Below are 19,763 nucleotides of genomic sequence, written 5' to 3' on the forward strand. Positions count from 1 at the left end.
CAGGTTACATCATATGTCCAAAAGGTGGCTGAAAACCAGCAGGAAAACATCACGAACAGAAGACAACTGGGGGAAAGGGTGTGTAGGCCAAAAAAAAAAAGCTGAATATTGAGCTGTTTAAGGGTGGTGCCTTTTTATTCATAGGAAGTCATTAGTACGAGAAAATTTACAGCACAGAAATTAGTACTTCTCTGCTAATGATACTGAACTATTTATCAGGGAAAACTGCTACATGCCTTATTATTTCACCCCATAATTAAGCCTTTAAATATTTATCTTGGTTAGACTTTAGCCTGTGTCTGCCTTCTGCTGGAATGGATATTTTAATTCATGCCAGTGGACAAGAACAAAAATACAATTACTAACTTTGTCTCTTACCTCACACATCTGCAAGAGCAATTTGTGATATGGTTCCTGAAACCTAGCTACTGGCTTGTAAATGACTTTGAAATCCATGGGTTTTTAAGAAATTAGATTAGTCTAAGTATTTTAGTAGCTGGTAAAAATTGTGCAACTTAATTTTTAGTCTTTGGAACTCTTGAGAGGGCTTTTCTGCCTAGCATGAAACTGAGGTTTTCCTTCAGTTCTTGTAAACAAAATTAACTCCACAAATTGTATCCAAAACGACCAACAGCCTGTTACTTACAAATCCCAATGTTAAAGCTTATCACTATTTAATTTTATGAGTGCCCCAAATGTAGTTAAATCTCTACAGTGCACGTAACCAAAACAATTGACAGATTTGTTTCTCTAAATGCTAGTGCTTTCTTCTAGCCGGTGCCAGTTTTTCCATTTGGACTGACAGAGATAAATCTGCAAACTATTCAGTACATATTGTGAAGTCTTCCTTCTTCCACTATCTTTGGACTTTTTTTTACTGCCACATAAGCAGTTAAACACCATCTGCTCTTAAGCATTGAAAATAATTTCTCAGGAACAATGCCCAGTGCATACTATTCAAGAGATTAAGCAAATACCATAAAAATCATTCTTGGAAACAACAATCTCCAATCTCACCAGAATGCTTCAATGATAGTCTCAAAGAGCATGAAATAACTCAGCGGATTCATAATTACACCAGTAGCATGCAAAAGAATTCATAGCACTACTGCATCAACTGTGCAGTGGTGTTCAGTGGTATTTCCTATAGGTCTTCTTTTTACCCTGGAAAATTGCAGAAGAGAGGGTAGCTCCGGCAGTAATGCCACAGGCCTAATAAATATTTCGGTGTCTGCAGAATCATCCAATACTGCTGAGGGAGCAACTTTCAGTTCATAGGAGTTTTCAGTAGGAAGTTCTCCACTGGGGTTGGTCTCACAACAGCCCTGGCACCATTTTGGGGTTTTTGGACAACTTTTCAAAGTGTCAGTCCATCACTTCCAAAGCTCAAAGAATTTTTCGTATTATTTATTCAGGCAGTGTTTTTACCTCCCGTTTCCTCCAGTCTTTGAGATTTCACAGTCTTCTGGGGAGTGAAGAAGAAACCACATGCTAGTTTAGACTACAGATGAAGTCATTTCTAGCATGAGGAAAAACTACTAATTTATTGTATTCTGCTTATATTCTGATAACTCCCAGTCCTTAAAGAATGAAATGGTCAGTGAGTGAACCCTTCCCAAGAAGGCTGAGCAAGTGGACAGGTTTGTTTTGACTGACTTACTGTTGGGCATTATGTCACAGAATCACAGAATCATCTCGGTTGGAAGGGATCTTTAAGATTATCAAGTCCAACCATTAACCTAACACTGCCAGAACCACCACTAAACCGTGTCGCTCAGCACCACGTCTACCCATCTTTTAAATACCTCCAGAGATGGTGATTCAACCACTTCCCTGGGCAGCCTGTTCCAATGTTTGATAACTCTTTCTGTGAAGGAACTTTTCCTAATATGTCTTCCCACTTTCTGTAACAAGGAACAAAGGGTAGTTCTGCAGACTATTTGATAGTCTCTCCGGTGGAAGCAAATGGCAAAATCGTTCGGATGGGTAGTGGTTTTTGCTGTTCATCACTAAATGGGATTTTGCTGTTAATGTATAAATAAAGAAGCCAAGCAAATCACACTCTTGAAGGATTTCAGTCCAGTACAGCAAGCGAGCTTCAAATTATTTGTTAGCATTGTTGAGCTGAGTTGATCAAAAAGGCTACTGGAATTAGCAGAAAGCAATCCTTGGGAAAGTGTTACCTTTGAGATCTTCATTGCCTTTGGACTGAGCAGTAACATGGTGGCTGGAGTAAATAGTAGTAAATGGGACAGTAACTTGCTGTATCTACTGACTCAGGTGCTGGTGGGCAATGTATACGGAGTAGATGTCATGAAGTTAAAAACTGTAGCACTGAATTTCAAGATTTTACAGTAGAGAATGTTAAATCTGCTTGGCATGGAAACATAATTGCGCCCTAGAACATTCTGTGAACTCCTCTGTTCTCCTAATTAAAACCACAAGTGATGCTGCCTGTGACAGTCCCGAAACATGAAACTCTTGACATTTGCATGGATCTTGCATTTCTTATTTGGTGTAATCCTACCAGAGAAGTTGGATAGACCTAGCCCCTCCACACTCTTCTTCTGTGAGAAGACACATCAGTGAGTCTTTTTCCTCTGGAGTCTATAAACAAGTCTTCAAGAAAGTATAGATGGCTTTGATGTCAGACTCCTCCAGAATAAATGACTGTTTTTCCTACCAAAATAACAAATCATGAAAAAGGCAGAACTGAAAGTTTGTGGGATCTATTGTGAAAGTGTATTTCACTCAAAATACCTTTTTTTAAAATTGAAAAATCTATAAAGGGAGAACATAAAGTAATTTAATTTAGATAAAGTTGAGTATTGATTTACCTGTGAGGGACAGGTGATGAAGAATCTTTGTGTGATCAAATATGTAATAGCAAAAGTATCCTCTCATCTGGAAGAGCAGTTCTTTTGTTTCAACTTTTTTTAATACTTAGTACAAGTGTGTTGTAACTAGTAGTGTATATACAATAATTAGAAAGTTGTTTTATATAAATAGGCAACATTTGCTATGCAAAGCTCCTCAGATATCATTCTGTCTACATACTGAAAAGACATGTAGTGTCGAGACAGGGTTAAACTACAATAACTTTTTTTGAAATTATCATTTTATTCTACAGGGAAATTGGTCCCTGAAGAGATTCAAAATGGACCGCCAAGGCGTGACGCAAGTATTGTCCCGCTTGTCTTACATATCTGCTCTGGGTATGATGACTAGAATCTCTTCTCAGTTTGAAAAAACAAGGAAAGTGAGTGGTCCTCGGTCACTACAGCCATCTCAGTGGGGGATGCTCTGCCCATCTGACACTCCTGAAGGAGAGGTGAGGAACTTCGATTTTGCTTTGAGTATTTCTTGTCCTGAGGAATGAAGACGCTGTTTATTTTGAAGCAGGTGATCCTCCATTGGAGGAAGAATTCTGATGAGGTTTCTAGAGAGATAAATTATCCTCAGCCTGATAACACCACTTGTGTGTCTTTTCACATCCCATCTATTTACATCCTAGTTCTCCTTGCTATGTTGCTTTTTTTTTTCCTCCTACCTGAGTGGACTGGCTGGAAACTGTTCAGATGTATAAGAATGATGCGAGGCCTCCTATTTTTGCAGCAGAGCTACTTGCTCTCTTTTGATCAGACCAGAAAGAGAGGAGTCCTAAACTCTTATCCCTTTGTTCTGTAATAAATGTTCTGTTTTGCAGTTGCCACACCAACCTGCAATTTTTCTAGAAACATAATTATTATTAAAGAAACAGCTTTAGCCTTTAGCTTGAGAAAGAAAAACAGCTGTGTACGTTTTACTTTAAAGACATCATCCAGCTATTCCAACCAAACGATTGATGCTAACAAATCTGGGGGAACTCTGAACTTTCTGGCATAAATATGCAGACAATATGAACTAGTCTCATTAAGCAGCTGGAATAAAATTTCACTCTATAAGATACTTGGATATTTTTCATTTTAAAATGGTAAAGTTTATGTTAGAACATACAGGATATCTGGCAAATTAGTAAATAGGCTGATTTTGTATTTCCATTATGCTTCTAAGTAGCTGTTGGTTTGAAGAGAGAAATAAAGGGTTATAAATGGTTGGATAACTTAAAAACTACAACTTCATCGCCTATATTTTTATTAGTTTGTAAATGCTAAAATATTACATTTCAGTGTGATATAGAAAGTTCTTCCTTTCTTCCTTCCTAATTTTCAGTGTAGTTAATTTGTTTCATTTCTTTCACTTTATACTTTTTTTTGTTGTTCATAAGTATAGTTTTGGAAGAAAAAGATATGTGTAGTATTAATACTCTAGAACAAAATGGATAAAAGGTGTATTTTTTATTTTAGGCTTGTGGTTTGGTTAAAAACCTTGCCCTCATGACTCACATTACTACGGATATGGAAGATGGCCCGATTATTAAATTAGCCAGTAATCTTGGAGTTGAAGATGTCAACTTGCTCTGCGGTGAAGAACTTTCATATCCAAATGTGTTCCTTGTTTTCCTTAATGGTATGTAACTTTTCAGCAGTCTGACTCTGATTTGTTGCTGATGGAGAGTTAGGCTTCAGAAACCCTACAACAATTTTTGGACCACAGTCAACCGCAGATGCGTTTTCCACGTGTAGATAACTTCATCTGTAAATATTTTGATAGGGTTAGGCAGACTAGACAGGCCAGATGATGGCACTTAGTTGTCTGAAGTTGTGTCCTCAGAAGTCTGACTGCAGATGTGTGGAGCTGGGAAATTGAAGCTTTTTCAAATTTCAGTACTGTTTTTAAGCACACTTGCATGAATAGGCACAAAAATATATATGTTCTATTACAGGTTTGTTTGTTTTTCTCAGGTATTCACTAAATGAGGTGCCATTCATAAAGTAATTTTTTCAGAGAGAATAACACTGCTAAATTTTCAATAACTTAAATTTACAAATTCAGGGCTTCATTCACAGAAAGCATTTTATTTTAGTGTAAACTTTATGTATTTGTATATATATTCATGCAAGTGCCTTTAAAAACAGAAAGGAAACATCAATTGTTTGCAAAGTTTAGCAATGCTATTCCATTTAAAATCACCTTTTAAAGCGCAACTTGCTTTGTGAATGAGTAGAAAAAATTAGACCTTGGAAAACAGGCCTCTCTTCTTTGTTAAAGGGATGATTTGGCATATGTGCTTTGCATGTACACGCTTATGTTCCTTTTACAACTGATCTTTTAGTGTTTCTAAATCAACAGGTACTATGATATCAGATTTCAAAATACTGACGTTTTAAAAACCACAACTGTGATTTAAAAATAGGCTTTTATCAACAGCACCCACTTCCAGGGACTAGTATTAAATGTCTGTCACTATGAATAAGTTCTCCATTTACTTTGGAATTAAACAGCAGTTGTTCTTCCATCCTGTCTTTTGCCAGCAACATAAAAGCAACACTTGACCAAACTGCATTCCTTTGCTCTGCTTTTCTGTAGCAGTATGTTAAAGATAAGGTTCAGTGAAACCACATGCAGTCTTCTCTGTCTCATTTTATGGTCCAGAGGGGAGTGCAGAGCAGAAGTATTGAGCTGTTCCTACACAAGCTCAATCTGTGATACGGAACAAGATAGTTATGTTCCCAAACGTATACGATGTACTACTAAGTAAAGCAAAACCATTCACTGTTCAGTCTACTAGTTTGTGGGTTTAATCCATAAAAAATTCCAGGCTTGTGGGTGGCTGAAATGATTCTGATTTAAACTTGTAACTTAAGAGGGCAGAAAATCTGTTGAGTACAAATCCCTTAAGCTATAAAGACCTTTGTATTGTCTTATAGACTCCCTAAACTATCATGCTTTGTCTCCTTTTTTAAAGTTTTGTTTGAAATGACACTGTGCTTTTTTCATTTTATATATTAAGATGACTTTGATCATGTGACTCTTTAAAAATTTTACTCTCTTGTTTGTTCATCATGCATCAGAATACTTAAGTATGTGCTAAAATGCCCTGCTAAGATAGCAATAGCTTGTTGAGCTAAGTTCTCGAAGGAGGAATTCTGGTGCTGTTGTGAGTGATCACGTATATCAAAAATATCAGGTCTTTCTAAAATTTCTGAGAAGGCAGGAGGACAGTTCCTTGGTCTGTTGCTGGAAAACTTGGATCTATTTATTTTGGTGCAGCTGAAATTGCAGGCTTCAGAAGTGCTGTTTGCTTGTACGCTAATTGGTGAATGGGCACCTGAGCAGAAACATATCTGAAGAAAGCTGGATGCAGCACACCATTTAGTTTCTGAAGCTATTTGGAGGCAAATAGATAGATGACCTGTGAAATTCTGATGCTTTTTTAAAACGTTTACTGAGAGAAAAATAGAGCCCGTTCTTATTCATGTCAGAAAAGGGAAATTTTATGACAACTGTTATTATTTGCAAGAAGTAGGAAGTATTTCTATGCATGCTAGACATGATCAGAATTTGTAAGTATAGTTTTGGATATGCAAAGTATGCACAATGAATTTATTCCCCTTCTGAATAGGTAACATCCTCGGTGTCATACGTGATCATCAGAAATTAGTCAACACATTTCGGATCATGCGTCGAGCGGGCTATATCAATGAATTTGTTTCCATCTCTACAAATCTTTCTGACAGATGTGTCTACATTTCCTCTGATGGAGGGAGATTGTGCAGGTAAACATCTTGTAGAATTATCTCACTAGTGAACTTACTATAAACACTGTTTTATGCACTTAAAATACACTGGGCTAAGACTTTCACAAGTACAGTTTTAAGCAAATTCAGTAGGAGTTGAGCATCTCTTTTTCTCCATAAATGGCCTTCATTCAAAACAGGTCTGAGAAACATACTATATAGTCAAGCAACTTAAGAAAAAAAAAAAAAAAAGCCCAAATAAATCAGTTTTATCTTTAAACAAAAGTCATGACAAAATGTTGCTGTATCTTCTTTAAGGAAAAAAAGGGAGGGGGGATTAAAATCAACCTGATTTGCAACTGCAGTAATGTCGAATGGCCTTGGAAGGTTTTTTTTTTTTTAATTTCCTGTGAAGCAAGAAACAAGCAGCCACTCGCCTAATATCCCACGGGAGTGATATCACACTTCAGAATGAGAAGCTACTCTTTCTCTTCAAGGGCCTTTACATCTGGTGCAAAACTTCCTCAGGCGTGTTTACCTGCACCAAGAAGCACGTCTCACAATTTTGGTTTATTTCATTGCTTACCCTTAGGTAGGTAGGGCATTCGGTAAACCTACAAGGAAGGTCTCCACCTTGAGATACTTATGCGCTTTATTAGACAGAAAAGGTCCCTGAGTAACAGTCATGTCACAGAAGAAAGCAAAAAGAAATCTGGTGGCTAACATGAGAAAGTGGAATGTAACAGTATTTTGAGGCAGAAAATCAGGTTGTTTTATAGTAGAGGCGAGAGACTTCAGTCAGATCACTGTGCTAGGTTATTTACAAGTAAAACATCTCCAGTTTAGCCTATAGAACAAGGCATAAAAGATGAACAAAGCAGAGATTGAGAGGCAGAATGAGTTAATAAATACATGCATATTTTAGCATTGACTAGCTGTGTGCATATTTTGTGCGTGCTTTTAAAGAAGCATCAGTCACAACTAGAGTTGGCATTCTACCTTATTCATTAATTAAATCTCAGAGCATGCTGAATGCAGTCTGAGGCACACTAAAGACTTCAAAATAGTACATGTACAAACCATCAATTAATCATACCTGGTCAAGACATCCAGAGTAGGGGCATATTCAGTGGCAGAGAAGTCGCTTTTCCAGTCAGGTCTAATACTGGCCATTCTGCAGGTTTGGAGATGCAGCAAAACTTCCGATTTGTAAAATAAAGGCAAGTGAAATCATGTGTATTTCCAGGAGTTTACCAAGTTTGCTTTGTGGCACCCCTACCCTGCAATTGTTCAGATACCCCTATTACCCATTTAAAAGTGCTCATTAGTCTTCAGTTATTTAGACTTCAGAGTGGACTCCACAAGTATCTTGTAGCTATTTGCTGCTCTTTACAAGAGCAACTTGTCCAAATAGCAACAGCCCTTGGCGTTTCATTCTTGCGTGCCATCCTTTGTGTTAGTGTTTCCTTGCGGTAAGGAAGCCTTCAGAGATCCATGTGCTGTTCAAATTTATGGATTCATCTGAGATCACCCATGGTAAATGCCTGTACTTTGTATCATGTAACAGCAAAATACATTCTCGCATGTGGACACTCGAGCACAAACTGTTCGCTCAGTCTTGTATGAAGTCCCTGCCATACCCATAGAACTTAATGCTGTTCTTAGCTTTGTAGATTGGGAAATCTTAAATCTTTTAAAGCCATCAATATAATGTGTAGGTAAAACTTAAAAAATGTTTTAGTTTAAAGATTTAAGCAGGGGGGGAGGGGGGAAGGCTTCCTCCTCAAAATTCAGATTTTAATTTTTCTTGTACGCTTCTTGGGTGCTTCGTAGACAATGTGTCAGTTCAGGATATCTGTGTATCAAACCAAGGTCTGAATAATTACTGATTGTATTTATGTGGCTATGTCAGTTAAAGGTGGATAAATTTAAAAAGTGGTTTATAAAATAGGTTGTGTGTAGGCAGGGTTCTTACTTCTAAGTATAAATTAAGTTACCTGCCTAAGTATTTGCTCTGATAATCCTTTATTTTTTTTAATTGTAGACCTTACATAATTGTCAAGAAGCAAAAACCTGCAGTTACAAACAAGCATATGGAAGAACTGGCTCAGGGATACAGGTACATAATTCAAGTGAACCATATTCATCATCGCATCTATCTGTAAATACTGTGTGGAAATACTTCAGTCAGTATTTTACAATCTTGGGGTTAGCTATGTAGGAGAAGTCTACTCTCCTATATAAATTAATAATCAGTGTATTGGAGGTTTTCTGTTTAAAGTCAAATTAAGTCTGGTGGTCTTATTTTGTTACTGCTCTGACGTTTGGCAATTATATAGAATAAATACATCTCACAGCCTCATCTTTCTGTAAGTGGGAGGCCTGAGGCAGCATCATCCTTCTCCTGATTGAAAGATCAAACACTTCAAAGGAATATCAATTTGACCGCCCTAAACTAAACACATTCAGAATTAGTTTTGAAACCACTTGCAAATTCTTAGTTTATGTGTTTATAAAAACACATTTACTCAAAAGCATTTAAATTTAACTAAATTTTGCAAAACCATCACAAAAACTTACTAGATTACCCTTACACTTGTCTACATTTATAGTGATGATGAATACATACAGGAGGATTTTATTTAGATGTTCAAATAAGTGACATTGGTCAGTCAGACTGTGAAGCAGTGAATGGGCAAGGGGATTAATTTAAAAAAATACATTTTTCTTTAAATATGTAAAATGCACAGAACCGTTCATATAAAAGTATTTCTCTAGTTTAACTTCTAACATTATATTCTTTCGATATATGCATTATGTAGATTTATTTTTGCAGAAATATAAGAAAAGACTGTACTTCTAGTGTATTTTTTTAATTTAACTGTAGGAACTTTGAAGATTTCTTGCACGAAGGCCTCGTTGAATATTTGGATGTGAATGAAGAAAATGACTGTAACATTGCACTATATGAACATACAATTAATAAGTAAGTATGCGTTCAGACTAAACACTGGTTCAGCAAAAACTTTCATAGGGTGACTCTCTGAAATGCAAGCATGTTGATAACGTTACTGTTTTCACACATACACACTGCTCCTTTGCTAATGGTTGCAACGACTCCAGATGAAAGCTAAAGAAAGAAATCTGTTTACACGCATCCTAAATTATCCATGGGATAGTTACAAAAAGTGGTTTAGCTATTGAGTTTTGGGAGATCTGTTCCTGCTTCTAACTCTCAAAAATATGAAGGACTTAAAGGTATATCCTCTGTTGCTCTGGATGTGGCTTTTTGGTTTTTTTCTAATCATTGGGCTGCTCATCAGAAGTAAATTTATACAATAGGAGTCCAGAAAGCAAATGGTTTCCACCTGTTAAATGATGATCTTGGCATGTCATGATTGTCATTCGGAAAATTCTCTCTTATGGCTGTAGAAGGACCCTAGACAACCAGTTTACACTAAATGTCTGAAGTATTGGAATGAGACCTTCCCTTTGACTTTTGGATGCATAATAGGCCCCGATAAAAATGTCTGTATCATTCTGTATATTCTTCACCACATATGTTAAAACCATTCCTGCTATGTGATTTTTGTTCAGAAAGATTTCCAGATTTTTTTTGTGTTTTACACATATATGAAGGACCCGGTGCTTTGGGGTTTTTTTTCTGTGTCTTGTGACTGTGATGGGAGAGCCCACATTAAAAGAAGGATTCTTTTAAATTTTTAAGTCCCGGCTTTCTCCTTTTTTTGATGTTTCTGTGACAATATCCTGTCAACTGAAGGCTGCATACAAAATGTTGAAAGTTATCTCCATGAAATGTTTGATCAATAGATTTATGCAGAAGATGCATTTTCTAAATGTTCTGTCCTGGGCAAGTACTCATGGAAGCCAATAGAAATAAATCATTGATTTCAGTGGAGCTGGATGAGACCTTCAGTTATCTCTAACCTTTGCCAGATGAAATGCATTAACTCTGCTAATTAAATCGCATTGCTCCTGCCCAGGCTTTTGAAGACTTTATCACTTTAAGAAATTGCTTTTGCACGCTCTTGGCTGGCTTCTGTATGCATGACCAAAGAAAAGCACACACAATTCCTGTCATTTGTGCCAAAATTAAATAACTTCCAGCAAGCACCAGAGCTGAAAAGTTTAAGTTACAGGACACCTGACTCAGCTAGGAAGATTAATGGGAGTGTATCACAGGAAATCACTGTTTAGTCAAAAACAGGAGGAGACTGTGAACTTCCAATGCAGTAGTGGGAGGAAATGACTCTACCACAACTACCAAAAAGTTCGGGAGATTCTTGTCTTGTCCATCAACTTGTTTTGAGTTTAGCTTCAATGCTTGTAGCTAGTAGTGCCATTAAGTATCTGAGCTTGCACTGTATGAGCACATTGCTCCTTGTGTTTAGTAATGATATTCCCTACATCCTGGATAGCTGATTTGTGGACCCCCTTCTCCCAGCTAAATATCTTGCATTTTAAATGGTGCGACCATGTTGGTACAACTTGTTCTGGTAATACAACTGACACAATCCACTATTGTGAAGTATCTCATTAACATTCCTGCTTTTGTAATGTAGGCTTCTTTTAGCTACAGTATCCTCTCTTTACCTTTCCAATCCAATTAGGGGTTTTTTTCTTTGGAGGATTTGACTCTATTTAATGCGTTCAATTTCTTCCTTACCTATTTGTAACTCTGATTTTCAAACTCGTGAGGTTGCCTTCCTTTCTTGGGCCTGTTTCTGGCAGTGGCATTTTGACTTGCAGAAATTGAACTGCTCTGTAAAGCCTGAAGGTCTCTCATTAGCACTCTGGAATGCTTCGTAAGATACTAGGATCCACATAGGTTGCATCTTCTTTGGTTGAAATAAGATTGAACTCAATGGAAAAATACTTGTGTTGAATACCCTATCTGAAAATGTATATGTAGTTCCATGCACTAGTAACTTCCAAAGAAATTTGCTATCGTCACTGTCAATAAGTCTTGAGCCTCTTGTTTTATTCTTTGAGAAGTGTCAGCAGTTCTGTGAGGTTCCACAGAACAGGGGAGTAGTCTGTGCTTTAAGTTTGCTACTGGTTCTTGAGACCATTTTGCAATTACTTGACTGCAATTGGGATTTTCTTAAGACAGGCTTCAATTAACATAGCTGCTTTTTATGAAGTGGAGAAAAACAGTGGCAATCCTCTGGCCAGCAGGTGACTTTTAGGTTGCTCAAGCATATCTGTGATTTATAAAGGTTTCTGGGACTGATAGATAATTTCGCTAGGCTTGCTGCTTATGGTTTCTGGATGTTTTTCAGATTTCATTTTTTTTCTGTAGCACATACATTGTTTATGTAAGTTCCTGCTGGTCTTTGTCTTCAGTCTGTATGTACTTGTGGGTAATTCCTCAGGCTTTTTGAGCTTGTGATGTTTTGCTGTCTTTTAAGTGTTGTCATAACAAAGCTTTTTCCAGTCATTTCCTTTGCAAGGTCTTAAAGTTTAGTAATCAAATTAATTTGTTTAACTAATTAAAAAAGTCTTCCAAAAGACTTCCAAGAGAAGTCAAACACTAAAGACGGGATTTTCAGAAAGCACGACGGGTGTGTGGGAGAAGCAGTGTATGCCTAAACCCAAGCTCTGTGTAATAACTCCAGAACATTGTGAAAGATACGCTTTGGATAGGTTTAGTTATAATTATTTCAAAATTACCCATTTCCTAGTTACTTATCTTGATTTTAAAAAGCAGATCTGCTGCAGCCAAGCTTTATTGTACACTTCATCCTTAGTTATTAGTCACTCCACTTGCATCCCAATGCATGCTATGATTTAATTGTCTTTATTGAGCATGGACTTTCTCCTCTGAAGCTCTTGCCAGGTAAAACAAATTTTGTTATCTCTCAGCCTTTACTCCTTGTCTCTGTCTTTTTACTTCTCATCAGTACTGCCTTGTAGCAGCATAATCACTTGCAAAATACTTGCAGAGCTTTTCAAATAGTGTTTTATTTTGCCATATCACCCATGGCACTGGATCTGGTTTGGACACAGATGTTTTCCCTCTAACTGATATTATATAACTGACCTTGGAAAACTAAAACTACACTTGCCCCCCTCCCCAATATCTGAATCTGTCTTGCTCTTCCTTCTTCCACCTCCCCAGTGGATTTCTAGATCTCCGAGACTGGTAATTTGATGTGGAGGACTCTCATTACATAAGAAAACATTCCTTAAGGCATTTTGGGTCTTACTGTATAAACTGATTTTTTTATTGTCTTACTGAGCTCCCTCAGGTTGTCGTTATCTGGAGGCTTTTTCTCCATGATGGAAATTCATAAACCCTCATTTATTTCTCCTTCGTTTCTTTTCATGTGGAAACATTTAAAGCCAAAGGAAAGTGTTTGTGTTTTTTTTTTTTTTTTTAAATAAAAAAATAAAATCCCACAGTGAATCAATATTTTGAGGTCATACTGACTTACATTTCCTGAACAGAATTTAACTGAAGTATTGTGAGATGCTACTAAATTAAATAAATTCTAGTTAAGATGTTTGTTCACGAGGCTGCTATAATTGGTACTCTTTCTTTTAAGAGATACAACGCATTTGGAGATTGAGCCTTTCACGCTTCTTGGTGTCTGTGCTGGGCTGATTCCATATCCTCACCACAACCAGTCCCCAAGAAACACTTATCAGTGTGCTATGGGGAAACAAGCAATGGGTAAGACTTTTTCTATTCCCTTTTGGAGTGTTATGTACTTTTTGAAGCTATGTAGCGAAAGTGACAAACCAGATAAATTCTTTTTTTCCTAGTTCACGTAAAAGCTTTGCTAGGTAGAGGAAAAGAACACTTCTTTAGCTTCAAGAAAAAAAGAATTTACCTCTGAAAGTTGGAAAAAATTAAAAGGAAAAAAATACCAGTCGGTTTTACTTAATGGAGACCATATCTGCAGGTCTTAATGCTTAAAAGACGAATTGGAGAAACTGGGGCACTCTTGGCTTTTTGTTGGGTTTTTTTGATAATCATCATGACTTTCAAGTTTTCATCATAGCTGCAGGATTGACAGAATTGCATTTTTTTTGTCTCTTTATGCTGTGGTTTGCCGTGGGTTTCCAGACAAAAAGAGTTAAAAAGTGTTCTCGTGAAGAGAGACAGAGCACAAAGTGAGGAGAGTTTCCCTGAATAATTGAGTAGGTGCCCTAAAAATAAATTAATAAGTAGTTACATTGACATTATAGAGAAGAAGAAGAATCAAAATGTGCAAGAGAGTGCTTAGTTACTTGAACACTTCCTGCAGCAGTAGTTTTGATGTTGAGGTTTTTTCTGTTTTGGATGAAGAGGGCAAGTAACGGCCTCTCAACAAAATGACTGAAAAAAAAAATAATTTCATTAATCACTTAATAATTCTTTTTACAAATGTGATAGCTGGTCATTAAAAACGCAACCATTTTGTCAATTTGCTGTTGTGGGTAATTGACACTAGGTGATTTCTAATCCTTCCTTTAATACACAGCTAAATTAGTATTAAAGCATCCAAGTCATATGGCCCTTGATCAAGCCAGCGTGAGTCCCAAGAAGAACCTGACCAGTACATCAGTTCAGACGGCTGTATTCAGTCTTGTTCTGTACATGCCAGTTTTATGTCTTATATTGATGGCTTGCTCGCAAGTTGAAAGCTACAGTAGAACAACTCTGTGTCATGAAAAAACTACCACTTCTGTTAGGTTTACGAAACCATTTGTTTCGTGCTGTGTGTTCGAAACTGAAACACTGCACCTTTTGTGAGCCTTCTCCAGCAGAATTAATAGCAAATTCGCTGCCTTGTGCTGAACCGTCATGTTCAGCGCATCAAAATAGCATAAAATAGCAACAGATGCATGCCCTTCCTTTAAATTAAAAAAAAAAAAAAGGGGGGGGAGGGGGGAAGAGGAGCAATGCAATGTTTTTCCTTACAGTTCTCCCCCATCCCATTATCCTTCCCCCACCCCCGAGTCTCTATTTTATGACTATTAGTCTCAGAAGGTTTGGTTAGTTACCACACACAGTTAAGCAGGATCAGTGTGTACAGAAAGCCAATTCAGTATCTGTGGAGTTCTTTTGTAGTTTTCTGTGTGAAGGTTTTTTTCCCGTTTTGTTTTGAGTGTCATTTGCAATTCATTGTCTGTGTTTTCTGAGGTTGGTGTATTCAGCTGCTTTGACCCTAGGTCTTGCACATTTAGCTCCTTGGATACAATCCTCTGACGTTCCTGCTGACGCTAGGAACACAAAAGCCATTGAATATCTTGAGCAATAAAAAAAGCCTTTGTTTCGGTTTGTTATGACAAAACACCTGACTCAAAGAATAAGCAGCTAGATAAAAGTACATTTTTAAAGTTGGCACATGACCTGAGCTATATTTTGCTCTGCCTGAAGTATCTGCAAACACCTGAAGCTTTTTGTAATAACTACTTTTAAAAAAGCCCGCGTAAAGTGGCAATATGTAGGGGCGGAAAAGATTTTTCTCTACACTTATTATCAAATGAGACCTAGGGGATATTCCTGAAACATTACACGTACTTTTTTCTGTTTGTATTTATGAAGGGATGTGATGTAGTGCTTCAAACCCCCACTTTTAAGTAACCATCCACCCTTCTTGCTTTCTTAACCCATCCTGAAATTGCAGAGCAGCTCCTGGTCCAACATTGCCATGTGGAAAGTCTCACGTCCAAGTCCACTGTGTCACACTCTCGGCTGTGGATGTGACACAGTGGACCAGTGCCCCCAGTGACCTGGGGGCATGGAGGGAGCCCCCGGGGCTCAGGCTGGGAAAGGAGAGCCTTGGGCTCCTCAACACTGACCCTCTCTGACCACGTCACAGGGCTGAGACAGCAGCTTTGGACAGTCTTTGCTCTTTTTTAAGCAACATCAATCTAGAGAGAGGTGTGGAGGGTAGACATCAGGGCTTGCAATAGGGTCTGTAGTCCAGTATCCCTGACAAGTGTTAGGTATTAAAATATTAATGTTTCTGCAGGATAACACTAAACGTCTGAAAAATACCTCCCTTGCATTGGCAGAATAACTCTTCTTGTTGGAGGACTAGGACTGTGCTTAGTGAGCAAACTGTATTTCAATGAAATGAAATTGAAATTAAATCCCTCTGTTTTGGCATAGATAATTTACCATATGTTGCAGGTTGAACTGCAAGACTTGAGGGGAAGTTATGATTAGGTGGCAAATACAACAGCATCTGCGAGGACCTCAGCTGAGCATTGACATTTCGGCACAAAGATAACAGTTGTATCTTAAAATCTGAGAAGTATTTGAGATTAAAATACAAGAGTCTGTACTATTTCCATTCCATATGTTGCTAAAATAATGTTTAAGAGGATCAAATGCTCTTACAATTAGAGAAATAATTTTAAATTGAGCTTTTCAATTCCACTAAGACATAAAAAATCAGTCAGTTTTACACACTGTACCTCTGTGACTGTGAAGCATTGTAGAAAAGCCTAATGTAAGAAATGAAAACATACACATTTTCCTGCCAGTAATCCAACATATTGTACATGCACATGTGCATCTGTGAACGTGGCAGTGTGGGTACACAAAAGCAAGCTGTACGCTCTCACAGCCCAACTGTGCACTCCAGTTTCAACCCAAATGTCATAGTGCAAGTCTTGAGTACGAAAGGAGGGCTTGGGTGTTCAGTTATTACTTTAACCCGTGAAAGAGCAGAAAGTATTTGAGGGGAGGGTGGTAGCTGGGCGAGAGCTTTGCTGCAGGGGTTTATGTTGATGCAACTTCTTTGATATTACAAAAGAAAACCCTCTTACTGTCTCACAGACATTCTGCTTTGCTTCTGCCAAGTAGCAAAGCCCTTGATATACCGTTTTGCCTTGTGCTGTAACCAGCTGAATGTGTTAAAATTGAGTTGAGAAGACTAATGTGCTTCAAGGAACCGAGTGCTTGGGGGTTGTTGGGTTTTGACAGTTGTGAAAGGCTTGTCAGTGGGCTGAGAGTTAAAGCGCTCCCAAATTTTGTATGGCTAGCCGTTGGTTAGCGAATCGAAACAAACGTCAAAGCAAAACCAGCTGTTGCTGGTCACCACAGCTGGACCTGGGTGCTTTGTGGCCAGGGCTCAGTTCTAGTACTGCTCTCTGAGGAGCAGCATTTGTGCTCTGCAACACAGAGCGCAAACCTTTTGTGCTTTTTGCCTGCTCTTCTCTCCCTGATAGCAGGCACAGAAGTGCCGAGACAGAAATGAGCCAGACTAGCTCCCCCACTTTACCCATAATCTTTTAAACTGACTTCTTAATCTTTCTACGGTGAAAAGAATATTTCAAGTGCTGAACATCTGGATCACTTAATGCATGTACTGGGAAAATCTTTCTGAGCTGAGTTGGAGCCCCCTCCACGAGGTTCAGTGCAGCGTTTAAAAACTGTACTCCTTTCTCTGTTGGTTTGTGCTCGTATAGAAGGACAGAATAGTAGAAAATCCATGGTGAAATCAGGGGAAATAAAGGATTACAGCAGTTCTGTTCTTGGCATGTGCAGGGACAGCCCTTTTGGCTCATATCTTAAGTAGATTGATTTCTGTATCCTTGTTAATTTTGGTTGTACAGTTTAATGTTGCTGTAAGTAATACACCAGAGAATTGGATAAACGCTTATTTTAGCTAGCTGTTTGTTCTGGTGAGTTCTCAAAACTTTCTGCACCAGAACAACGATATCTCATTTATGCTATATATCAATACATAGCATTTTTATAGAGATTACTTCACACTGAAGAATGATCAAATGGTGTTTTAAAATCAAAAAAAACCCCAACTTGTCAGGTAAAGGAAAAAAGGAGAGAATGCACACATGCATTCACAATATACCAAGTGCAGAGAAAAGCAAGAAAACGATCTTTGTATCCAGGTCAACCTTGTGTGTTTTGCTTTAAACAAGGCTAATTACTAATGAAAAAAAATTGGTTCTTGCTGTTGGGATAATTATAAATGTGTGTCATTGTGAGCAGGGTTTGTTATGGTGAAGTTTAATTATACTTTACTTTTGCTTGGCTGTTTGGCTGAAGCAAACAAGGGCTCTGTTCTTTCAGAGAGAAAACAGAAATAAAGCTAGTGACTTCCTTTATTTCAACGCCCACACAGAGGTCTCGTCCCAACACACCAGCCCTCAGAGGAAGAGAGTGGCTTCTTAATTTTAAATAAGCAGATTGTGGTTTAAGGCTGTGGCTTGTTAGACCAGTCTAGAGAAGACATTATTTGTATGACCTTTAAATCATAGCAATTAGGACAAATATTGCTGATGTACAGCATGTTATTTTGGCTAATTTATTTCACTTGTGCTCTTCAATCATTCTCTAGCCTTCTTTCCTGCTGGGATATCCATCATTGATATATATGTATACATTTTCTACTTGATATGATACAGCATTCAGCTCCTGAAGAATTGCCTGAATACAGTTTATTATTGAAGTTCAAAATCTCAGTAATGTCAGTTGCTCAAGGCTCCTGGTCTGATGCAAACAGTAACAGTTCCGTTAGGCTTATCTGAACCTCTGATAAAAATACCAACTTTGAAATATGTGAAGCATCTGAGAGAGAAATAATTCACATTACTTGAAACATATAGAAGTGTCATCTATAATCCTTGATATATGAGGGACTCCCAGAGATTGTTAATGGGCTATAAAGGAGAAGCTTAGCTATGATCAGGTGCTCCAGACTTCATCCTATCTTTGCATCCCTAATGAGTGAACTATAGCAGGTACAGCATATAAGCATCTTGGAAGAGAAAAAAATTGCAAGCATTTCAAAAGTGAAAGTTAGTGTGACATACTCAGGAGAAGATTTCTCTCAACAACAGGAAAATGTACCTATCCATGAAACTTTTAAGATGACCTCTACAGCAGACAGCCTATCCTGAAAGCACACAGATTATTCATTCTAGGTGCAGAAGGAAGAAATGGTCTAAACCTCTTAAGTTTTTTAATTTGGAAGTAGATTTTCGTATCTGTATAGTGGGAAAAGCAGTTTGTTTATCAAAGTACAATGAAAACAATGTCTAATACTTTAGGCTAAGGGAATATCAGTAGTAGTAGGGCGTTCAGATGGTGATCATTGCCAGGCATGACTGGGAGGGTCTTCAGTGTTGGTGAATCCAGGCCCTACCAGCTTGCTTCTTAATGGAGGCAGAAAATACTGCTATGGGATGATTAATTTCCTTCTCAAGAAAAAGACAGAAAAGCAACCGTTCAAAAGCAAGAGACAAGTAAAGCCTGTCAACTCTACCAAATCTTCCTCAAAATTTAAAAGTGCCGTGCCCGTGGCTTCAAATCCACCTTCCAGAACCAAGGAAAGTTCAAGAGACGTGCAAGAGACGGTTGTAACAGTTTGTTTTCAGACAGTGTCTGTTGAGCTATCTCCCCATCCTCATCCTTAGGAAGGGTGGACGCATGGTAGTTTATTAGAGAGATCTTAGTGCCAAGGACAGGGTAGATCTTTGGAACTGCCCGTGATGCTGCCTGGTTTTAGATACTTGATTTTCTAGACATTTAATTTAGATGCAGGCATTTGGAAATTGCAAGCAGACGCATATAAAACATGAAGCTAGCCTCCCCTAAGAGCAGGTTTGTGTTCAGCTGTACTGGTTTCTGGCTATGTGAAGTCTTCATTATACACTGGCTGCTTTGACCTTTCCTTGAAAGGAGCCAGCTTCTGAAATTGCAGGAGAAAATGGAAAGGTCTTGAAAGACTTACCTCCTGAGCACAAGTACTGCAGAGTATTTAGTACTTAAAACTTTAAAACTTTAACTTTTCAGACTATAATTTCTTAATTGCTTAGAGACATAGCATAGTCCTGGTACTGCAAACTCTAATAACATACGATTGCCTTAACTTTTGTTCTGCTACACAACAGTTTATGTTTCCCTGCTGGGTGTTAATTATTTTTTCCTCAGATTTCAGAAGACACTTTGGCAGTCTGATGGGACAGGGCCAAAAATTTCAGTCTCAAGCTGGGAAGTCTATACAAAGGGTTGAATTCTGAACCGTAAATTTAAAATTAATTTCATGTAAAAAGACAAATATATTGTGCGTGAACTTCTACTGGAGTCTTTCTAGCAATGACGCCTCTAACTTCAGAAAGTAAATCAGTCTTGGCTGCTGCTAACTGTATGCTTTG

General features: G+C 37.9%; 1 protein-coding gene across 2 annotated transcripts in view; it reads left to right on the top strand.

Moving 5' to 3' along the window:
• The window catches only part of POLR3B (RNA polymerase III subunit B), a 79,622-nt gene that overhangs the window by 28,918 nt on the left and 30,941 nt on the right, over positions 1-19,763 (top strand). For both annotated transcript variants that reach the window (XM_063321189.1, XM_063321181.1), the window contains 6 exons: positions 3,131-3,331; positions 4,347-4,509; positions 6,506-6,659; positions 8,665-8,739; positions 9,508-9,606; positions 13,190-13,317. In XM_063321189.1, the coding sequence (XP_063177259.1) occupies positions 3,131-3,331; positions 4,347-4,509; positions 6,506-6,659; positions 8,665-8,739; positions 9,508-9,606; positions 13,190-13,317 (820 nt within the window). The remainder of the gene's footprint in view (positions 1-3,130; positions 3,332-4,346; positions 4,510-6,505; positions 6,660-8,664; positions 8,740-9,507; positions 9,607-13,189; positions 13,318-19,763) is intronic.

The sequence above is a fragment of the Chroicocephalus ridibundus genome, chromosome 1 (genome assembly GCF_963924245.1).
Source record: "Chroicocephalus ridibundus chromosome 1, bChrRid1.1, whole genome shotgun sequence".
Taxonomy (NCBI): domain Eukaryota; kingdom Metazoa; phylum Chordata; class Aves; order Charadriiformes; family Laridae; genus Chroicocephalus; species Chroicocephalus ridibundus.